The sequence below is a fragment of the Glycine max genome, chromosome 6, assembly GCF_000004515.6.
Source record: "Glycine max cultivar Williams 82 chromosome 6, Glycine_max_v4.0, whole genome shotgun sequence".
Lineage (NCBI taxonomy): Eukaryota > Viridiplantae > Streptophyta > Magnoliopsida > Fabales > Fabaceae > Glycine > Glycine max.
Window position 1 is genome coordinate 2,675,053 of NC_038242.2, and position 18,911 is coordinate 2,693,963.

The following is an 18,911-nucleotide window of genomic DNA, read 5'->3' on the forward strand; positions in this document are numbered from 1 at the left end:
TCTGCTTATGGATTACCAGTCAGAGAAAGCAACGTAAAAAGGAACAATAAGTCAGGGGTATTTTGGGTGTTAATAAAAAATGCTGGGTGCACCTAACAATACCCCAAGTTAAAACAAAAAAAGAGCATCGATACTCCAAAGTCCAAACTCAACCAGGAGCATTGTAGAATTCGTCCATGGTTACATGTTTATCCAAAACTATAAGTCTTACTTTACTTTCATACAACAACAAGAAGCGAAGAAGGGCGCTTCGTACTGTGCAAGTAATTTTTAACTAATTTTGTAACAAAAAGTGGATACTATGAAGCATGCACCTTGCTGATGAGGCTGTATTCATGCTCTGATTGCTTATAGCCATATATATATTATGTATTTTGTTAAAATAAACTCTACAAACCTTCCACCACGCACACACACAAAAAAAATGTGATTGTAGAGTTGGTGCCTTCATGCACCAAACTAAAAAAAGGGTATATCTTAAAATTTATAATCAAATAAAAAAATTAAGGATTATATAATTATTTACACAAGTGTAAAATATATTTTTCATTCCTGTAAAATATTCAAAATTGATTTTTAATTCTTACAAATTTTTTGTCCAATTTTCGTGGTTGAAAAATAAAAATGTGTGACTTCTCTTCCAATTTTCTCTCTCTTACTTATTTCTTTCCTATATCCTGCATACAAAGGTTAAAATAAGTACATGTATAAAGTGACAAAAATATAGACTCTCAATTTAAATTAAAATAATTCATAACGTAAATTAAGAGTGAATATGCTTTTACCGTGTAAAGAAAGTGAGACGAAAGTTACGAATTCATGTATCAAGGTTTAATTGGACATATTTTTTATAAGCATAACTCTTTACCTATATTTTAAGTTGGCTGTTATACACTTAAAAAATAGTCTAAGAAATGGATATTCAGTTTGAGTTGATGGTAGTTATATCGACCCGTTTCACATTCCAGTCATGTATTTTTTTCCACCTTCTTTAACCCTTTTCTTGGGTTGAATCCGGAAAATGCAAAGAAGTTGGGCAGGATTTTTCTGCCTTGTTGAAATTTATTAAAGAAGTCAAGTCTCGTGTTCATAGGTCAGTCTCTGAGGCAATTTCCTTGCAATCACAGCAGACATTCATTCAAACTCCTTGTTTTGGGAGCCATGATCTCCTACTTCTCTTTCTATATAATCAATTAAACATGCCACAACACCAACAAAACCATCCCTTGTAATCGTAGCTGTAATTACAATTACAAGAAGCTAGCACGCCATGGCATCAGCTAAATGGTTATTCAAGATAATAACGTTTCCATGCATAACTCCTCCCAGGCCCAAATCATTACCGGCAATAGACGGTGACACCACTACACCACCTCCTCTAATTGGGCCTTCGGGCCCAAAAGACGACGATGAGAGGCTCAAAGACGTTTTTGATCACTTGGACATTGACAAAGATGGAAAGATTTCGAGCAGCGAGTTAATGGATTATTTCGCGTCCGTGGGTGAGTCCCTGAGCCATAAAGTGGCAGAGAGAGTGATAAACGAGTTTGACTCCGATGGTGACGAGTTACTCGATTTCGGAGACTTTGAGAAACTGATGAAGCAAGAGGACAGTGAGGAATTGGAGGATGTTCTGAGAAGCGCGTTCGAGATGTTCGAGGTTGAGAAAGGGTGTGGGTGCATAACGCCCAAGGGCTTGCAACAAATGTTGCGCCAACTAGGAGACGTCAAGTCCCACGACGAGTGTGCGGCCATGATTCAAGCATTCGATCTTGACGGCAATGGCTTCCTTGATTTCAACGAATTTCAGCAGATGATGTCTCCAGCTTCTTAGGTTTGGTTTTGCTTTGCTTCTCTCTCTATCTACCCTCAAATCCACTTTAGTCAAAGTTTAAAATGAAATTAAACGCTTTCTTGACGTAAGATAAAGAAACGCGGTTTCCTGCACTCATAAGCGCTCCATTTGTCTGTCATTTTGCGATCTCTTTGGTTGTTACATTTACATGAACTTTAAATATCTATATTAGATGATATAGAGGAAGAGTAAATTATACTAATTATTCCAGACACTTGTTACTTATTAACATTTACAAGATTATATATATATATATATATATATATATATATATATATATATATATATATATATATATAATAGTTTTTAAACAATTTAAAAAGATTAATGTGATGTATAATGAGTGTAGTTAAGAGGATTAGTGTAAGAATAGAAAAGAAAAAAGAAGTTTGTGATTTTATAAAATTTCAGGAGTGGTTACTTTAATTTACTCTAAATAATATAAATATCTGGTAACATTACATGAACGGTTAAAATTTATATTAGATTTTAGATGATATAAAGTGTATAATTATATTCAAAATTTTAAAAGTTTTAAATATATTCTCATCTCTAAACAAAAATATCTCATAGATAGAGGTTAATTTATTTAAAGAGTAATTATGCTTTTGATAATTAATTCTTTGTATAAAATTTTAAATTTATTTGATATTTTATTAAATAAATACATTTAATGTAGATTATATTATACATTAAGCTAAGCAGAGTATAATTTAATGTATAATATACATTTTTAAAGTATAAGTAAATGTTGACGATAAGATTACATAATTATAAATATATCATTTATCTAAAATTTCATGTATATGATCGTTAAATTAAACAAATTGTTCAATAATTAGATTAATAAAAATTAATTTGTACAAAGACTTATTAAAGGGAGTAGATCCTGTAAAAATAAAAATAAAAATAAAAATTAAAGGGAGTAATTTTATCATGAGTTATTCCAGTGGAATAACTTGATTTTTTCTCATTTGATATACCACCTCACACTACTTCATAAAGAGTCCATCGGAATTCACATGACTTTTTTTTTTTCCATTATGACACATACTAAGTGAATATGTGGATGTTTGGTTTAGCATCACGTTAAAGGTGACTTACGTCCATTTCTCACGTCCAAGCAGAAGCAGTATAATTTCTCATTTTCCACGTTTTTGATGCACGTATGGAGTGTTATAGCAGCCAAAATATTATCGTTTGCTAATAACAATCTATCTGAATCATCCTAAGCAATACTGTAAGTCACCAACCGACTTCATCATACAAATTTCTCTTGAATGATATTTAAAGGAACCAATTGGTTACATGAGTCGACCAACATAGGTAGCACGGGGATATTGTCGTTGCAACTGTGGCCACTGAACAAATAGTTGATCAACCATCCGCAACTTGTATAGGAGCAGGCCACTCAAGGAGAGCCTTCTGACTCTTGCAATACTCTCAACATAGAAAATTGATGACCATCTAATTCCCAGTATCTGCACAGAAGCTTGAACAATTTCAATAGCATCATAAATTATAAATGAAAGTTATAAAGTTCAAGTTATGGAAACGATAGAAGAATAATGATAGTTCCATAAAGTGGATAAATGAAAGTTATGAAGTTGAAGTAATGAAAATGATAGAAGAATAATGAAGGGAAAAAGAACCTTAAATATGAATGCAATTGAACATAGGGGAATGCAAGTTCCAGGTCCATTACAAAGTATCTGGATAATAGCAATACAGAGTTACCGCAAATTGTAACAATAAACTAAATGATATAAGCGTCAAGCAAATGATGGTAAGCTTGGTACCACTTCAGGTCTAATTTTAATCATTAGCCACAGTGCATGCACCATTGCAATTAAAGTAGTCCAAATTGAGGTTATATATGATTGACCAACTTCCCTACTCCGATATATCTTCATGAACTGTGCAGTATCAGTTACCCTTGCTGCATTCTGCAGTAAAATTTATTTCTGATCAGAATCTGTAAACCAGCAACACCAAGCAGAAGAAAAATTCAGAGCCCATCAAGCTCTAATAAAAATTGACATATTGCACCTATGTCAACAGAAACAAAATATAGAAAAACAGAAAAGATCAAGCTTGATAGATATATATTCTCTATTTCCTGTCCCCAAATCCACAACTGGAAAAAGTTCACAATTGCCAAACCAGAAACAATGGCAGAAATCAGCAAAGAAATTACAGATACCATTCATAAAATACTGACTTTGACCAGAATTTATTATTTGAAAATAATTTCCATCAAGGTTAATAGCATCTAATTAAAGACTACAACTTCTTGTGACAATTAGCTATTAGATTCCTAAATACACTCCTGCAAGAAACCTATAAGGGACTGGGCAGTATTGCTTTGAATCTACCTATTCAAGGATCAATAGGTTGAATCATTAGTATTAGTCACGTTTGTAATCATCAGTCAAAAGTAATTGTCATCACATCCAAAAAAAAGGGCTTCAGCCAATACAATATCCCCAAACAAAAAGAGTTCCATGGAATCTCCTCTCTAAGTTCCCTATAATTATCAAATGACAATATAAAACAAAATGTTGAGCACCTATTTCTATAGCCATTAACATACATGATTAATAATTGATCCATATATAGCAATAATGGCGCAACAAATAAAAAATTATCCAATCTTAAATTGTAGAACCCCCCCTGAAAAAAAAGAAAAGAAAAATGGAGCTCATAATAAAAGGTACTTCTAGAGACAAAGCAAAAATAGAACCTCAGCAGCCAAGGAATTCTCCAACAACTGAGCTTTTTGAAGACTCATATTATCAGTAGCAGCAGCAATGTAGAATCTTGGCTTGAACCTATCTTTCTGCAACACTGCCAATAGATTAAGCATCTCAGCAGTATGACCACCTACAACAGATAAGACTAAAAATTGTGGAATAGTCATGAAATGTTTTGATATCGATGGAAAAGAAGGAAAAGTAAGTTCAAACCTGATCCTAAAATAATAAGGGTACTGGCAGGTTTTAAAACCCTTTTGCTCAAGGATCTGCTGCTACAATACATGACATAAAGGAGACGAACCAAAATCAAAGTTACAACAAAAATGGCACTTGAGAAGACAGCAATTGAAGTCACACTAGAGAAGCGGCAGCCATTGCTTTTGTCCATCAGAGGTAGCTTCAAGATTTCAGTCAGAGGTACACATCTTCACTACAGAATCCAGGAAAAAATCAATGTTTGTAGACATGATTAGTTTCATCATCATGTATTTATATTTACAGGCACACAACTACAAATATGGAAAATAAAGAGTCATTGTTATAACAAAACACTACATAGAAGACAAGATTTTACATAAGCAAGTGTAGAAAACTAGCCAAAGGGCAGAAACAGAAATACAAAATAAGTACACATACAAGATGCTTGATCTGGCCAAATCAGATTAACCATCCCCCTTACAAATCCCTGCCACTGCGCCCCCTCGCCCCATTTTTTTTTTTTTATATAAAACACACACAGAGAAGTCCTTTATCTCAACAATATTACGCTCATGATCATTTACAACTGAAAAATGCAACTTTAGAACAGAACATGTCATCTTAACTCAGCTAAGGCGCAGAGTGGAGAACAAACATATTATCAAATAAGAATCAGATTATCATGGATCGTAAAATGTTGCCATGGATAAAAATGTCAATTACCATATTCTATAAGAACTAAGAACTAAGAAGCAAGGACGAGGGAGAACCATTGGAGCAGCTTTTTTTTTTTTGTCAGCAACCATTGAAGCAGCTTGAGCAGGAGAATCGAAGGAGTAATCAAACAAATGAGAATTCCCAACAAGAAGAGGCGCAATTAAATAAGTAATTGAACAAGAAGAAATGCAATCTGACGAGAATAATCATAGACTTAAAAGATCATGTCTGACAATTCTTATTTGATAATCAAATTGACGACTTAGGGTTTGATACTTACGCCGGAATTTGGGGTTCGTGTTGTAACGTAAGGTTAGCAAAATTAGGACCTTTTTAAATTTTAATTACTCTTGTCAAAAACAAATTTTATTTTTTAAAATTAAAAATTAAAAACTTGTTTGACACGAGGGAGTGAAGTCGCAGAGTCGGGTTTCAGTTTATTTTTGTTTTGAAATTTTAAAAAATTATTGTAAATTGAAAATAAATAAAATAAGTTAATTATTTTATTTTGGGTGAGTCTGTTTAGAAAGAAAATTGCTTATTTTGTGTTTGATTATAATTATAAAAAAAAATTTTATAATTAAAAGTAATTATTAATTTATTTGGATGTGACATATGTAAAAGATCACTTTATTAACAGAAAGGAGGACATGACACACAAAGAAAACAAAAATAAAAGAAAAGTTATTCTCATTTCATATCTCTATGGCTAGAAATGTTGTTTGAAGTTTAAAGAAGAAATGCATTAAGTACTCATTCAAATCAAGCTCATATAGTTTTGTATCTTTATTATTGTTGTGTACTTTGTACTGCCTCCTCGAGGAATCTAAAAGTCATCTTTCCTACCATGTACATGATAATAATATTAAAGAGTAAATGTGGTCAATAATGTAGAAAACCATAATTGCTTTCAAAAAATGAGACCAAAATTTCCACGACCAGACTTTTATTACTCTTTCAAGTTTCAATCTTCCATCATAGCAAATGCATTTATCCCATATGTATTTCATCATATCTGGAAAGCTTGTTTGTTGCAAATATATCCTAGCTTTAACCCTACACCTACCACCAACTGCCATAACAAGCAAAGAGAGGAATTTTAGATATATGATGCCCATATCTTCTTCAACCAGCCACATTACACAATTCCAACTACAACCGTCAACCATTCTATATCACATGTCCACCTAACTTTCTATCTTCAATAACCTCCGTAATATCATGCAAACATGCCCCCAAAGATGTGATTGTATTAAGCATCCAATTTAACGGTGCATAACAGAATCCCTTTCTTTTAGCCCTTTTAACCATTTCCATGCATGTATTTTAGCATTCTCAAAGAAGAATAATTTCAACTTAGTTAGCAGGTAGAATCATTTAATCAAATTCAACTCACTCACAAATTCTACTCATAAATTCAGCTCAGCAAAATTATCAATAAAAGAACAACACAAAATATATTGGCCACACATCATGCACATTCAAACCAGCAAGGATAATTTCAATTCTCATCCTACACATTTTCACACAAACAATTTTCCATTTGACAGAACAACAAAACACAAATTTCTAGTCTTAATCCCCAATTTACAAATTTCAAGCTTTAATTCAATTTGAAACAGTAATTCTCAGCCTTAATTTAAATAGGGATTGGGTTCCCTTTCATTAACTGCTAGGAAAAAAAACCCTTTCACATGCATTGACAGTGAAAGAACGACAAAAGGAGAGGAGGGATAGAACAAAATATAGAAGGAGAGACAGTAAACGGCAGTGTGTTGCAAACAAAATCCAAAACGAGAAGGAGAGATAGTGAGACAAATAGAGGAGGGGAAAAGAGAAGTCACAGAGGCACAAAGGCAGCAATGATCAAGTGACTTAGGATGACCAATGACCAACAATGAGGGGAGACCACCGATGTGAGGTGGAGTGAGACCACGTAAGAGACAGGGGAGAAAGCAACTTAGGATTAAAACAGAAACCATAATCCACAGACCAATTTTTATTGTTTTTTAATAGGGGTAAAAACTGTTTTCAAAAAAGATAAAAAAAAAAAAAAGCCAACATTAGAATAGCAGGTCATCCCGCTATCTGCTCTCCCTTTATCCCAGGGGTGTTCGCTACACCACAGTATTGACAACTATGATTTTTTGTATATAATTCAGTTTGTTAATCTTCATACACTCTCCTGCTGTGCTGTACAGCATCTCAATATATTTGGATTTATTTTATCAAACAATTGATTGCAACGTTTCTCCTACATTGTGGGAAACTAAATAGATCGTTATACTAATATTTGGGATTTCCCTCCCAGTGTTAACAACGAAAAGCAGACTAAGTTATCAAACTTTATCTACTTGTATCGTGGTATTCATTTTGCTTCATGTAAACATAGAACATCACTGTAAAGACCTAAAATTATTTAAATCATATTTGATATCAATTAAATGTTACAACATAAATTAGTGTGGATTAACCATATTATCTATTGAGAGTAAATTGTTAGCATTACTTTATTATAAAATATTGATAATTTTGCAGTTAAGGTTGACTGGGAGGTGAATGGAGAAGGGAGGGAAGGAGAGATAGTGTGTTTGTATCCCCCAATTAACAAAAACTAACATACTAACAACTAAAATTTATAATTGTCTAATGTTCTACATCAATTTCAGATTCCTTTCCAAGTTGGTCTGTCAGAAGTGGATCTATTGGAAGACGTTAAAATCCAGTTTATCCGGGGTAAGGTGGTTCCTATATATTCTGAAAACACTTTCGTAAGTGACATTCTTACATTGTAAATTGTCTTTGCATTGTAGGTGGACAAGTCCATTGCTGCCATGTATAAGAAGTTGCAGAAGAACTTGACTTCGGAGGAACTATTACCTTCCTTATGGGATAAATGCAAGGTATGCCTTCTTACTTCCAATTGACCAAAAAAAGAATGAACCGACAATCATATGGTAATTTCAAGGGTCTTGTGATTGCTTTGGCAGTTTGGCCGAGGGCATGACTACTGAAATTCCATAAACTTTGAAAATGAGCATAAGAAATACAATAAAGAATATTTTTTGTATTCAATGCTCAGACTTCTAACTACTTCATCCTCAACATTTTAAGTATTGTCAATTACTATACGCACTTTGATAACTTACTTTGACTAACTAGCAAGTTAGTTAAGGTAGCTAATAAGCTGTCAAGAGTTTTTTTTAAGGCTTACAAGCTGTTAGAGTGACTTACCAAACATAAATAACTAAAGTAAACAATTGTTAGAAAAATCAGCTATTTTCTATTTCAACTACTTTTTAACGGTTTTCTCAACGGCAGTAAGATTAATTTAAAATGAATAGAATAAAAAATAAAAAATTGTCAAAAATGATTTTTCTAACAATTATTAATGATACAGAACGAAAGACCACGAACACCTAAGAATTTCTGCTATATCTTAGTAAAAATGCGTGCGACAAATTCTGATTGTTGTTTCCACAATTTTTACAGAATGATTTTCTTGATAAGTACGAAACCTTTGTTCAACTTGTCGCGAGGATTTACCCTGCTGAGTCGGTCCCTTCTGTAGCAGAGTTGCGAGTCCTTTTAGCTTCCATGTAAAGGTTTATACACATATGCCTTGTTTCCATTTTTTTGGCCTGTAATCATTCTTTTTACGACAACGTAATTTTATTTACTTAATAAAGTGCATTTTGTGGTTTTAATTACTTGAAACAAGCACTATAATGCATCATAGAAAGAATGTGATGAATATCTTAGCTCATCTTTAATTTTAATATTTTGATTACTATTTGATAGTCATGTATTTGTTTAGAACATAATTAGAGTACACTTTTAATCATAAATTGTATAATTTTAAAGGTTTATTTTAATCTTTTATATTAGTTTATAAATTTTACATAATCGACAGTGAAGTATATTAAAACTAAACTAATTCGTTATGGTCAGCAGTTGAAAGTGTGATTCTTTCTAACGGTATCTTGTGTAATTGAGTACCAAGCAATGGAAGGAACCAATAGTCGGTTATTTAGATGAATTTGGATGAGTATGAGAAGGAAAAGAAGGATAAGCAAACCTTGCCCATTACTGAGAAAAACATGTTCTTAATTGCTCATTGGAGCTTCGTGAGTCTAATTTTGTGGAATGGCAATCACTGGACGAGAAGCACCAGAATCAATGTACCAACTTTCAGACCTTTGTTGAGAAGTCTAAACAATGAAGATGTGCGGAGTTGGGAAAAGACTTGAAAATGTGGAGGATGGAGTATGTGAAGGAGGCATTACAGAGTGTTGCTACGACTACGAGGATAGAGGGGTCTATGGAGTGTATGCAGGGATGAACCAAGGATCAACTCTATACCTTAACCATCTCCCCAAAAAAAATCAAACCCTCTAATTCTTTATCAACTTCCATACTAAAAAAATAAAAATAGTTTTGTAAGTTTTTTGTTTTTGCAATATCAAATTTATCATTATCTCCACAAGAGTGCTTAACTTATCACTTGTACAAGCTTCAAAATTCTTCTAGGAGCATGTTTTGCGTCTAACGCCATCAATTTCAAATTTACTCTCAACTGCCAACTTTTAATAAAGAATAAAATCTCAAATGATAGGATTCATATGTATCCAATACAAAGAGATACTCTTAATTTGTAATCACTACAAGTGTATTCAAAAGTTTTTTTTTTTTTTTATAGCATTTCCCCTGCTTCTCTGTTTTTATATATAACATTTCCCCTGCTTCTCTTAGAAGACTCCCTAAAATGATTTAAATTCACCTAAGATGAACAGAATATCTAAAGCGAATACATTATAATAATAAACCCTAATTTACAAAGATAATAATGTACATAAGAAACAAAAAAAAAAAACAAAACGTATTATAAAATGAAAGTGTGTCACGGCTGAAATAGACCCACCCATCCATATATTTAACTTAAGACGAGGAGAAATAGTTTATAGAAGAGTGAAATGAAAAGGGCCTCAAAATGAAATGGGTGTAACTAAAATGGAGGCGGCGACAAAATAGAAACATTAATCCCTCCGTAGTTTTCCGACTCAAACATGAGTTTGTTGGGTTCATATTCTTTGGCTTCAATTCCCTCATCTCCTCTACCTCTCCGCTCCCACCCCAAGTTATCATCCTCCGCGCAGGTGCGAGCTCTTCGATCTGCATCAGGAGCTGATCCCTTATAACGGTAGCATGGTCTTGGCAAAAAGACATTGAGGGAAAAGAAGTTACAGATTGAGAACGGAGGTGATTGCAGCGACACCCTTATTATTCTGCAACACCCTTCTGTTTACACATTGGGTACCGCCAGTACCCACCACAACCTCAACTTTGACATCGAAAATCCACCCTTTCCTATTTATCGCACTGAACGCGGTGGAGAAGTTACGTTCCACGGCCCTGGCCAGGTCCTTCCTCTTTTCATTTTTCTTGTTTTTTATCGTATGATATTATTAGTTTGAATAATAATCGCTCTTATTTTTTACTTTGGAGTTTGGATTAATAACTTGTAAATGTATTTGGATTTTGCATTGCAGCTAGTTATGTACCCCATTATCAACCTCCGAAGACACAAGATGGATCTTCATTGGTACCTCAGGACTCTTGAGGAGGTCGTTATTCGTGCTCTTCAACGTTTTCAATTCAGGCTTCTCGGGTAGAAGGTTTAACTGGTGTTTGGGTTAGTAAGTCTCAACTATCTACATCAACAACTTGTAAATTTGGTGTCAGATACTTATTTAGCTTGATTCATCTGGACCTGGAAAGCAACCAAGTGACATTTTCAAAAACAGAATGAATGAACCTCCTTTTGCTTTGACGGTAGTCCTTGTTGGTAAATATTTGTGTTTTAATTTAAAATTTATAAATATATATATTAATTTTATTTTATAAAATAATATTTATTTTAGATTCTCTTTAGATTTTGTTTTAATGAGTCAAACTAGTTTGTTATATTTGTTGTGACAACTGTAGGTTGGTTTTCCAACGGTCATATTTCTAACGGTCATATTTTGTTGTTACAAAATGCCTATATATATCTCTTCCCTCCTTTCTAGAAATGACAGACTGAGAGCTCTGGTTTCTTTCTGCCAACAATTTATCTCTTTCTTTTCCTATACAAAACTTAATTTTTGTGAGAGCAAGAGCATTGATGTTCATAAGGTTCGGGGATCCTTTCGCTGCACACGATCGGAACCAACGGGTTGTCGTATCTTGGGAGAGGAGCGCAATCAGAATTTCTTACCCGTGCAGTGGGGGCGTTTTCTCTCTAAGGATAGCGTTTACGCGCTCCAACCCAGGCTATTTAATTCTTTCCCTTAATTTAATTTTTCCTTGTGCTCATTGTATGATATAATGCATTATTTATGTGCTATCAATTAAATTTAATTTGTCATTGCTATTTTGTTATTTAATTCAAGACTGTGCATCTTCTTCGTATTTATTTTCCTTCATTTTTATTTTTTTGTTTTATTTTCCAACAGTTTTAGAGAGAAAATTGTTTTAGAGAGAAAAGCGTTATCACTTTCTTTTTGCATAGTCTTTTCTACAATAGCATTCTGTTTTATCAAAAATGTATGTCGTCAATATGATTGAGTTCCTTTCTAGTAAGCATGAAAAATTAATGGATGAAAATGCAAAGCATTATGTTCCATTAAAAATGTTTTTATTATATTATTTTATTTCCTGAAATTTTAAATTAGTATGAGATTGTTGAAAAATATTTTCTTTGTCAATTATATTTTTGTTTAAGATAAAATGCTTTTAGAATTAGTTTATGTGAAAAATTAAAAATATCTCACTACTTCTATTCCTGCCTTAGGAAGTTATCTTTTACTTGATCAAATGATCAAGTGAACACAAGTCTTTAAAATCAAGACATTTGTTGTTAGGTTTTTTAATTTTTATTGTTTAACGTTATTATTATTACTGCAAATATTTTGTTGTTACATGTTGACTGATTGTCTCTTTATATATAACTCATTGATAAAAATAAGTCTGTGAAAATATAACACACAAAAATAATAAAATAAACACTTTGGTGAAACTTTATATTTTGCATGTCGTATTCTTAAAAGAATACCTTATAAACAAAAAAAAAAATCTTTATGAGTTATGGAGAAAAAGAGAACCAAATCTGAAATATCTTAAAGTGTGGGGGTGTGTAGTAAATGTTAATATCTCTATTAATAAGAAAAGGAAAATTGAAAAAAAAATATTAATTATATTTTGTTGGATATTTTTTACATAATACTACTTATAGATTCTTAGTTATTAATTCAGAAGTATCTCAAATTTCTAATGGTACTATTATGGAGTCTAGAGATGTGACTTTCTTTGAAAATATTTTTTCTTGAAAAATAAATTGTTAAATCTTTGTATGGTTTGAAACAAGCTCCAAAGCATTGACACAAAAGTTTGATCAAGTTATTCTTTTGTATGATTTTCAAATTAATGTTAGTGATAAATGTGTGTATGTGAAACAATTTGATGATAATGGATGCGCCATTTTATGTATCTGGATGACATATTGATATTTGGTAGTAAATGAATTTCATAAATGATGTGAAGTTTTTCTTGTTTAGAAATTTTGGTATGAAAGACCTTGGTTGTGTAGATGTGATTTTGGGTATTAAGCTTATAAAGAAAAATGATGACATGACTTTTACCCAATCTTAGTATGTTGAAAAGCTATTGAAGAAGTTTAATTATTTTGATGCGAAACATGCTTTTACTCCTTATGACTCATCCATGAAGTTAAAGAAAATTTGAGTAAAGGAATTTCTTCACATAAATACTCTCAAAGTATCGGTTCTTTATTGCATTTGACAAACTTCTCTAGGCTTGTCTGATATTGCATATGCAGTTGGTAGATTGGAAAATAATTGAGAGATTTAGTGATACAAACTTGAAGTTCTAATTTTGATGAAATAAAATTGATAAGTGGTTATGTTTTTGCTTTAGCTGGTTGTGAGTATCATGGAACTCTGCTAAATAAACTATTATTTCACGTTCTACTATGGAAGTAGAAATTATTGATTTAGATACTGCTACTAGTGGTGCAGTATCATGTGATCTACCATTGTTGAATAAGCCTATACCTCCAATTCCAATGCATTGTGATAGTCAAATTGCTATATCTAAAGTGACAAGCAAAATTTTAATGAAAAAAGAAGACACTTAAGAGTGAGACATAAGTTTATAAGAAATTTGATTTCTCATGGTGTCATTTCTCTTGACTTTGTCAGGTCAGTAAATAATATTGTGGATCCGCTTACAAAAAGATTGACATGTCAACAAGTATTTGAGTCGTCGAGGGGAATGAGATTAAAGCCCATTATTTAGTTACAACAATGGACACCCGTCTCCGTGTGATTGGTGATCCCATGAATGGAGTTCAACGGGTAACAACGAAATTGTTTGTTGACTAAAGTACACCAAAATGAAATTTAGCGGAGTTGTCCGTTTCTCATTCCTATGACGAGGTGTATTATAAATTGTGGCAATATTAAGGTTGAGGTATTTATATATGTGTATTTTTGGTAAAAAAAAAAATACCTCTTAATGAATCCGATGACAATTATTGTAGGGGTGGGGGTCACAACCCACTCTTTGAGGATTCACCTAGTGAGTGTGGTGGTGGGGCCGCCACTGTGAGATATGGGCTAATCTCTAAGTGACACTCATGAAACAAGATACAAGCGCAAGGCCGTGTAACGCGCTACCACTGATTAGAACCTAATTGAACGTCAATATTGTAGGGGTTGTGTACTAAAGTCCGGTTAAAGAATATGTAGTTCAAGACAATCAAGTCACTACATATTTCTCGGATGGAAGTTCATAAACACTAGGTATAAGGCTCAAACCCGGAAGGTTCCTTATACCGAAATACAATATCACATGCTCTTTCTCTTATGTTTTTATACAAATTATCTTTTAGAAAATATATTTTAAAATTTTAAATTATGTGGGGGAATGTTGGTAAATATTTGTGTTTTAATTTAAAATTTATAAATATATATATTAATTTTATTTTATAAAATAATATTTATTTTAGATTCTCTTTAGATTTTGTTTTAATGAGTCAAACTAGTTTGTTATATTTGTTGTGACAACTGTAGGTTGGTTTTCCAACGGTCATATTTCTAACGGTCATATTTTGTTGTTACAAAATGCCTATATATATCTCTTCCCTCCTTTCTAGAAATGACAGACTGAGAGCTCTGGTTTCTTTCTGCCAACAATTTATCTCTTTCTTTTCCTATACAAAACTTAATTTTTGTGAGAGCAAGAGCATTGGTGTTCATAAGGTTCGGGGATCCTTTCGCTGCACACGATCGGAACCAACGGGTTGTCGTATCTTGGGAGAGGAGCGCAATCAGAATTTCTTACCCGTGCAGTGGGGGCGTTTTCTCTCTAAGGATAGCGTTTACGCGCTCCAACCCAGGCTATTTAATTCTTTCCCTTAATTTAATTTTTCCTTGTGCTCATTGTATGATATAATGCATTATTTATGTGCTATCAATTAAATTTAATTTGTCATTGCTATTTTGTTATTTAATTCAAGACTGTGCATCTTCTTCGTATTTATTTTCCTTCATTTTTATTTTTTTGTTTTATTTTCCAACAGTCCTTTCAGGTTCAATTCTTGCAAAGATTGCAACCTTCATTTTCTCGGTAAATGACGGCATTGTACTTAAGAAAAAAAAAATGAAAGAGATGGTGACAAGACATTTCAATGAAAAGCCTGCATTAAAGTTAATATACTAATAGTGCTCACAACACTCTTCCCTAATCCACAATAAACTCAGTAATGATCTGCTACAGGTCTAGAAGGGAATAGCCTCAAAAGAAAAGTCATCAATGACCAAAGGCACACAATCCCTAGTACTTGGAAGGTGATTAACATTGCGAACAAAGCTCCACTTCGTTCTGCCAATTCAGGACTCGCAGGAAGCCCCTTCATAGAGAATAACAACTTCTCGGCAAAATTAGCAGCTTTTGTAAGCTGATACAGTCTGTATACCTGGCAAAACAATTTAGAATGTTATAAACTAATTACAGGTAAAGCCAAATTTCAGTTATACACCCCTGCCATCTGTTGACAGAAGAGTCAAGCTGCATCAGATCTTAAATCGATCTTAAATCAAACAAATAGGCAAACCTCAAATATAGCAGGGACTAGAGGCCAGCAAGATGACCCACGATTGTCCAAAGCTTTCTCAAATGCCATTTGTGCAACACAGCCAACTAAAAATGGAGTTATAGCAACAAATGCTGCAATGCGAATTGCTGACCAGGTCACAAACAAAAGAATGAGAGGAGCAATAATCTTCAAACCCATGGTGAAGAAAGCAGAGAATAGGTATCCTCTGAGGCCAGTGATAAGACCCCATCTTTTTGAGCTGTACTGCAAATACGGCCTCTGGACACGATCAGTCACATGCAAGAATGTTGCCAGTCCAATGTAGAACAGGACCTCATGAGAGAATGTAGTCACAATATCTGCATTTTATTGGTAAAAGAAATGTGCATAAGAGATGCTAGTATAAGGGTTCTTACAAAAACAAAGCTATGAAAATTACAGAACTCCATCCAGACATCCAAACTTCTTTTAATAGAAAATTCGACTTCCTTGTCCAAAGACATATAGCTCAGCAGTCCACTGTCTAAAAGAACTCTATGGAAACACAATTTTACCAAAATAGCTAAAAGTTATACAAGCAACAAAGGGTTTGATTCAATCCTCAATATGTGCTAGTGAGAACTCTACCAACAGGTAAGTGAACTAATTACTTAAGCCTACATCCACACCACTGATAACCTCCAGAAATACAGCAAAATGCAACGGGAATGCAGTAGCATCAGACATTGTCAATTTCACAACAGTTATTATTCCAGAGATAAGATAACAATGTCAATACCTAACATCTCTTGTGCTTTTGTCTAAGAATTTATTTTCACATAAATGTCAAAGTTCTTTGACATTGTTCTTCCCCCACATGTTTGGCTTAAGATTGGTAGGATAACCAGTGAGGGTTAGGTAGGTTCTCAACTTCTCGGTTTTCCCAGTACATAGACAGACAAATACTAGATAAGTAATAGTGTCTGTACAGAATCAGAGGACTCTTGAAAGAAATTGTATGAATTCAATTAAGGTTTTGATAAAATAATAATAATAATGAGATGATTTTGAAATTTGGATATCACTCTGCAACTTATATTGAGCCAATATGTTAGGAACCAAAAATTGAAATGGCAAAGAAAAGAAAGAATTTGAAAGAATTTTATTTAATAGGATGAGAAGAACAGAAAATAGGAGAGAAAATTCTCCACCAAGGGTTTCCCCTTTACAAAGATTTCTCCTTTCAAAAAGAGCTAATGCTCAATCTACAAATGATAAGATCCTCCTCCCGCCTATCCTTCTTCCCCTATTTATATCTAATAAACCCCTCTAACTAACTAACTAATCAATATCATAACTGTAGTAACTAACTCCCTCTTCCTCATAGTCCTAACACAATAACTAATTTGGTATTAACAGCAGCAAGAAATCTTAACAATGTATTCATAATGCAGACAAAATAGAGGGGGGGGGGGGGGGGCATCACATTTAATGATTATGAACACAACTACACCCAACCTATGTTTTGGTAGTTTTTTCAAAGTTTGACTTTCTGCAACACAAACTACCATCCAATTTCAAGAACATAAGGGTCAAAATTCAAAGAGGGTAAGAAAAAGCACAAAATTGCATCCATTCCATACCTATTAACATCACATTATTAAGGAAAGCTTCAACCACATTGTCAACAAAAAACTGTGGCAAAGTCAAAGATGCTATGAACGCAGCAGGAGCTAAGACCCACAAGAAAGAGCCACCCTTTACTCCAAAGGGGGAAGATTCCAATTTCCCTTCTTCTACCGATTGGTGTGTCAAGCCACAAAAGGAGACAGAACCTGATTTACCATGAAACGGTTCCACCCCGTTAAATGTAGTAACGGGTACACTAGAACTTTGTTTTGGATGAACTTCCAAGCCACCATTTAAATTGGAATCAGAAGCATGTACTAGAAGCTTCTTGGATTCGCTCAATCCCAAAAGTGAAGTCTCTTTAATCACCCATTTTAAACCTGTAATAAAAAAAATCAATTTGTTGAATTTTCTGGTGTAAACAGAGACCCGATAACCACAGACAACAAAATCATTTTTTTAAAAATAAATTGGTGAAATTCTGAACCGGCGAATGCAGCACCCATACGATGAGTGGGAGGGATAAACGTACATTTTGAGGGGTTTCCGAACCGAAATCTATGAATTTGGTTTGTTAATGGAGCGTGGGTTCCAAACGCTGGTGACTGCGAATATAACATTAACGAGTTGGTGAATAGTAATCGGGAATTGCAGAGAAGGGTTAGAATGGTAACAAAGAAAAATTGATTCGAAGGTGTCGGTTAAGGTTTACTCACTGATAGAATACGATGATTGGAAAAGTGAAGTGGTTGAGAGGGAAGAGCGCAACAAAGGGTCTGAAGTTCCATCACTCACTCACTTTAGGGTTTTAGAACTATGAGCTTGCGAGGCTATCCCCTGCTTCTAAAACCCGTTGTTATATTCGCTGGAGTGATTAATCCTTTTGATTACTTTTACAATTTTCTTACTAAAATAGGTTATTTCTAAAATAAATTATTGTCATGGGTTTATTTTGATCAAGGTTGATGGTCAAAGTGATAACTTGAAGACCTCATTGTCCAGTCAACAAAAAGATGAAATAATAATTTTAAATCTTTGTTTCATCATAAGCATAGTGTTATAATTTTCAGGAACAATTGAAAACAATAATTTTTATTTTATGAATTTATAATTTAAAAGTAAACTATTTCATGTCTATAAAAAGTTTGAGCCTCTCTCTTAGAGGAAAATCCTATTTTATTTTTTATTTTTTTACTATTAGTCATTCATCTCCTTATATTTTCTTGTAACTAGTCATTTATTCTATCGATCTCTGAAGTGTAAATGGAGCCTAGTAGTTAATGTCCTTGTAATGTAACTGTTATTGCTTATAAATTGGGTATTTACCAATACAAGAACAAACAAAATATAATATTAATATTTTGTGTTCAAAATACAATATAAGCAAACAAAAAATAATGGAGTCTATTTAATTGATTGGGAACTGAGTTGTTATAAATTTAATGATACATGTTTTCAATTCTTATGTTCAAATATAATTAGGATAAATAAAAATTCTTAAAAAATATTTTCATAAAACTAAAAACTAGCTAGTTTTTATATTTATCTGATTTTTCTAGCATCATGTAAACTTTTATGTGTTAAAAAGTTATAATTTCAAGATATTGTGTTCAAATACAAT

At 33.1% G+C, this 18,911-nt stretch overlaps 3 protein-coding genes and 2 pseudogenes across 18 annotated transcripts; 3 read left to right on the plus strand and 2 right to left on the minus strand.

Annotated features, from left to right (window-relative positions):
• Positions 1 to 975: 975 nt before the first annotated feature.
• LOC100775336 (probable calcium-binding protein CML41) lies at positions 976 to 2,057 on the plus strand. The gene has a single exon (XM_003528150.5). The coding sequence runs from the start codon at positions 1,271 to 1,273 to the stop codon at positions 1,832 to 1,834; it is 564 nt and encodes a 187-aa protein (XP_003528198.1). The 5' UTR covers positions 976 to 1,270; the 3' UTR covers positions 1,835 to 2,057.
• A 907-nt stretch (positions 2,058 to 2,964) lies between these two features.
• On the minus strand, positions 2,965 to 5,891 carry LOC100778556 (UDP-N-acetylglucosamine transferase subunit ALG14). 16 transcript variants are annotated; one of them, XM_014777228.3, is made up of 7 exons: positions 5,807 to 5,870; positions 5,533 to 5,623; positions 4,822 to 5,041; positions 4,599 to 4,753; positions 3,655 to 3,801; positions 3,508 to 3,567; positions 2,965 to 3,336 (listed from the first exon to the last, which is right to left on the minus strand). In XM_014777228.3, the coding sequence occupies exons 3-7, from the start codon at positions 4,997 to 4,999 to the stop codon at positions 3,160 to 3,162; spliced, it is 717 nt and encodes a 238-aa protein (XP_014632714.1). In that variant the 5' UTR covers positions 5,000 to 5,041; positions 5,533 to 5,623; positions 5,807 to 5,870; the 3' UTR covers positions 2,965 to 3,159. The 16 variants fall into 16 exon arrangements, with proteins under 16 accessions (XP_014632714.1, XP_003528201.1, XP_014632719.1 ...); XM_003528153.4 differs by having other exon boundaries at positions 4,599 to 4,738; positions 5,807 to 5,869; XM_014777233.3 differs by having other exon boundaries at positions 5,580 to 5,623; positions 5,807 to 5,856.
• A 1,532-nt stretch (positions 5,892 to 7,423) lies between these two features.
• LOC102666973 (exocyst complex component SEC3B-like) lies at positions 7,424 to 9,474 on the plus strand (annotated as a pseudogene).
• A 270-nt stretch (positions 9,475 to 9,744) lies between these two features.
• On the plus strand, positions 9,745 to 13,745 carry LOC106798997 (octanoyltransferase LIP2p2, chloroplastic-like; annotated as a pseudogene).
• Positions 13,746 to 15,269: 1,524 nt separating this feature from the next.
• Positions 15,270 to 18,168, minus strand: LOC100780682 (uncharacterized). The gene is made up of 5 exons (XM_003528156.5): positions 18,007 to 18,168; positions 17,823 to 17,895; positions 17,305 to 17,670; positions 15,701 to 16,041; positions 15,270 to 15,562 (listed from the first exon to the last, which is right to left on the minus strand). Exons 1-5 carry the CDS (start codon positions 18,076 to 18,078, stop codon positions 15,344 to 15,346), a joined length of 1,071 nt encoding a protein of 356 aa, XP_003528204.1. The 5' UTR covers positions 18,079 to 18,168; the 3' UTR covers positions 15,270 to 15,343.
• Positions 18,169 to 18,911: the final 743 nt, after the last annotated feature.

What these genes read in the sequence shown, in the direction of transcription:
- LOC100775336 (XM_003528150.5), top strand. Translation starts at nt 1,271, where the DNA reads ATGGCATCAGCTAAATGGTTATTCAAGATAATAACGTTTCCATGCATA.
- LOC100778556 (XM_014777234.3), bottom strand. Translation starts at nt 4,999, where the DNA reads ATGGACAAAAGCAATGGCTGCCGCTTCTCTAGTGTGACTTCAATTGCT. An exon ending in CCTTATTATTTTAGGATCAG is followed by an intron (nt 4,754 to 4,821) that starts GTTTGAACTTAC and finishes CACAATTTTTAG; the next exon opens with TCTTATCTGTTGTAGGTGGT. An exon ending in CAATTGCATTCATATTTAAG is followed by an intron (nt 3,337 to 3,507) that starts GTTCTTTTTCCC and finishes GCTTCTGTGCAG; the next exon opens with ATACTGGGAATTAGATGGTC.
- LOC100780682 (XM_003528156.5), bottom strand. Translation starts at nt 18,078, where the DNA reads ATGGAACTTCAGACCCTTTGTTGCGCTCTTCCCTCTCAACCACTTCAC. An exon ending in CCAATCATCGTATTCTATCA is followed by an intron (nt 17,896 to 18,006) that starts GTGAGTAAACCT and finishes TTATATTCGCAG; the next exon opens with TCACCAGCGTTTGGAACCCA. An exon ending in TAATAATGTGATGTTAATAG is followed by an intron (nt 16,042 to 17,304) that starts GTATGGAATGGA and finishes AATAAAATGCAG; the next exon opens with ATATTGTGACTACATTCTCT.